The sequence below is a fragment of the Pongo pygmaeus genome, chromosome 22 (assembly GCF_028885625.2).
Source record: "Pongo pygmaeus isolate AG05252 chromosome 22, NHGRI_mPonPyg2-v2.0_pri, whole genome shotgun sequence".
Classification (NCBI taxonomy): Eukaryota; Metazoa; Chordata; class Mammalia; order Primates; family Hominidae; genus Pongo; species Pongo pygmaeus.
In genome coordinates, this window is record NC_072395.2 from 23,018,087 (window position 1) to 23,020,627 (window position 2,541).

The 2,541-nt window shown below is 48.9% G+C and overlaps 1 protein-coding gene across 1 annotated transcript; it reads left to right on the forward strand.

Moving 5' to 3' along the window:
- Nucleotides 1–329: 329 nt before the first annotated feature.
- On the forward strand, nt 330–1,515 carry LOC129027738 (uncharacterized). The gene is given in 3 exon segments (XM_063659616.1): nt 330–361; nt 640–863; nt 866–1,515. Coding segments are annotated over 3 exon segments (906 nt in total).
- The last annotated feature ends 1,026 nt before the right edge of the window (nt 1,516–2,541 follow it).

A 2,541-nucleotide genomic window follows, 5' to 3' on the forward strand; every position in this document is an offset into this window, starting at 1 on the left:
AGGCCCACCCATGACATACACCAGATGGCTCTCCAGTCCTCAGGGTCCCTAAGGTATACTGGACAGAGCTAGGAAAGCAAACCCATCTGCTTCTTCCTGCAGGAAACCCCTTGAGGTCAAGACCCCACAATCAGACGAGGATGGAGTGGCTCACCCTCAGTCAACAGGCCAGACTCAAGGTGGTATAATGTCTTAACCAAGGGTATGGGACTCCAGGTCTGACTCCCAACTCGGTTCTCCTTTAATAACCACACTTTGTTAATTCTCCTTAACAGAGAATTCCTGACAAGTCAGTTCTCCCTCAGGCCTTCGGTTTCCTCACCTACAAGATGAGAGGGCTGGACCAGATGGAAAATCGGGGGGTAAGGGGATGTCCGCGTGCAGCCCACCCCGCCCACGGGTCCCTGGAGCCTCCATCCCAGTTCCCACCATGCACCCGCCCCACAAATCCTGCCCAAGGTGAGGGTTGGTCCCGGGTCCTCTGGCTGCCGCATCAGCGAGTGCAGGAGGGAGGAGAAGCCTCCAAGGGTGTGACGCGGGCTCAAGGATGCAACTCGGCCAGGAGTGAACTGGGGCCCCGAGGGAGGTGTCCGGTCCACTCCTGGAGCCCAACTCGGGTCCCCGACCCTCTTACCTCCACGGTCGGCATCTCCTGCTGGGTGAGGTCGTTGGACACAGCGCACTTGGTGCGCAGCCCACGCAGGCTGCCAATGGAGATGCGGATGAGCTTCTGGAGCTGCCCGCACTGCTGCAGCGCCTGGCTGGCAGCGGCCCCTGCACCACCCTCCGAGGTCACCGCATCACCCTCGCTGCCGCCCTCCTCCTTCTCTCGCATCGCCGCCAGGCGCAGCGCCGCTCTATGCCAGGGGCGCGGGCGTGTAGGCAAGGAAACCCCTGAGCCGGGAGTGCTGGACCAGGAGCGCCCCTCGGCGCTGCCTGAGCCAGGACGCCGGTAGAGCTGGCAGCCGAGTCTGCCAATCCCGCCCTCAGACCCGCGGCGGCGTGGGAAAAAGCCGCGGTGACGGGGGCAAAAAGCCGCGGCGGCGGGGGCAAAAAACTGCAAAAACCGCGGCGGCGGGGACAAAAAGCCGCAAAAAGCCGCGGCGGCGGCGGGGGCAAGAAGCCGCTGCGGAAAAAACCTGCGGCGGCGGTGACAAAAAGCCTCGGCGGCGGGGGCAAAAAGCCGCAAAAAGCCGTGGCGGCGGGGGCAAAAAGCAACGGAGGCGGGGGCCGAAAGCTGCGGCGGCAGGGGGTTGGGGGCAAAAAGACGCGAAAAGCCTCCGCGGCCGGGGAAAAAGCCGCGGGGGCGGGGGCAGAAAGCAGCGGCAGCGGGGGCAAAAGGCAGCGGAGGCAAAAACCCGCGTTGGCCCGGGGCAAAATAGTGGAAATGTGGTAGAAGGCCAGCACAGCTTGGCATTCCTGGAGTGTGATGTGGAAGGAAAAGTGCAGCGGAAGACAAAAAAAGATGTAAGTAGACTTGACTCAGTGCAGCTAAGAACCCAGATGATATCTTGATGTTATCTATCAGCTAATTTTTTGTATTTTAATAGAAAAGGGGTTTTACCACGTTGGCCAGGATGGTTTCGATCTCCTGACCTCATGATCCACGCACCTCAGCCTCCCAAATTTATAGGATTAGAGGCATGAGCCACAAAGTGCTCGAAAAATCTATTAATTAAAAAATGTTTATGTAGCCGTCTTTAATCTACCATGTCCATTAGCAGATAAATACTATAAGCAAAATAACAACAATGAAATAAACATACACTTACAGTAGATACTCTGATTTATTTAATAAAAATTTGAAAATAGACCAAATTACTCTATGATTAAAAAAAAATCTGTTACTATTGAGGATGAGGGTTAGTGTTTGGAAAGGGACAGGAGAAGTATCACTATTTTTAGTAATGCTCTATTTTCATACATGGTTATAAGCAAATGCATGTGTTTCATTAATCAAGCTATCCATATTTAATCATTGTACTTTTCTGCATGTATGATATATGTCAATAAAATATTTTCAATTATATACAGCAAAATAGACAAAATCACAAGAAGACATACACAAATATTAAACCTAGAGAGAAATTTGAATATAAGTAAGTCTCTGAATGACTGGTAGAACAAACCAAAAAATAATCAGGATGGAGAGGTTTGGAACAGCATGATTAGCAAAATTGACATATCTGTCTTTTAATATAGGCAGAAACATAGTTAGATTAAAAAAAAGGACTTGTCTCAGAGTATGAGTTCTAAAAATAGTGGAATCGAGTTTGAATCTAGCAAGTACATATAAATAAATGTCTTAAAACTCCTCTTATGTTAGCTAATTAAGAAATATTATTGTAATAGATATTAGAAAATATTTTAATAAATTGGATTTCACACGCTAAGGAAATGATCTTACTTGCATTTGATAGTTCAATTACATACATATATACCTATAGATAGTTTAAAATATTTCTAATAACCTTATATACTTTTAAAAAGCTTTGATATCTGTTTGCACTATCTGGTCTATAGAGTACACATAGCAAACAT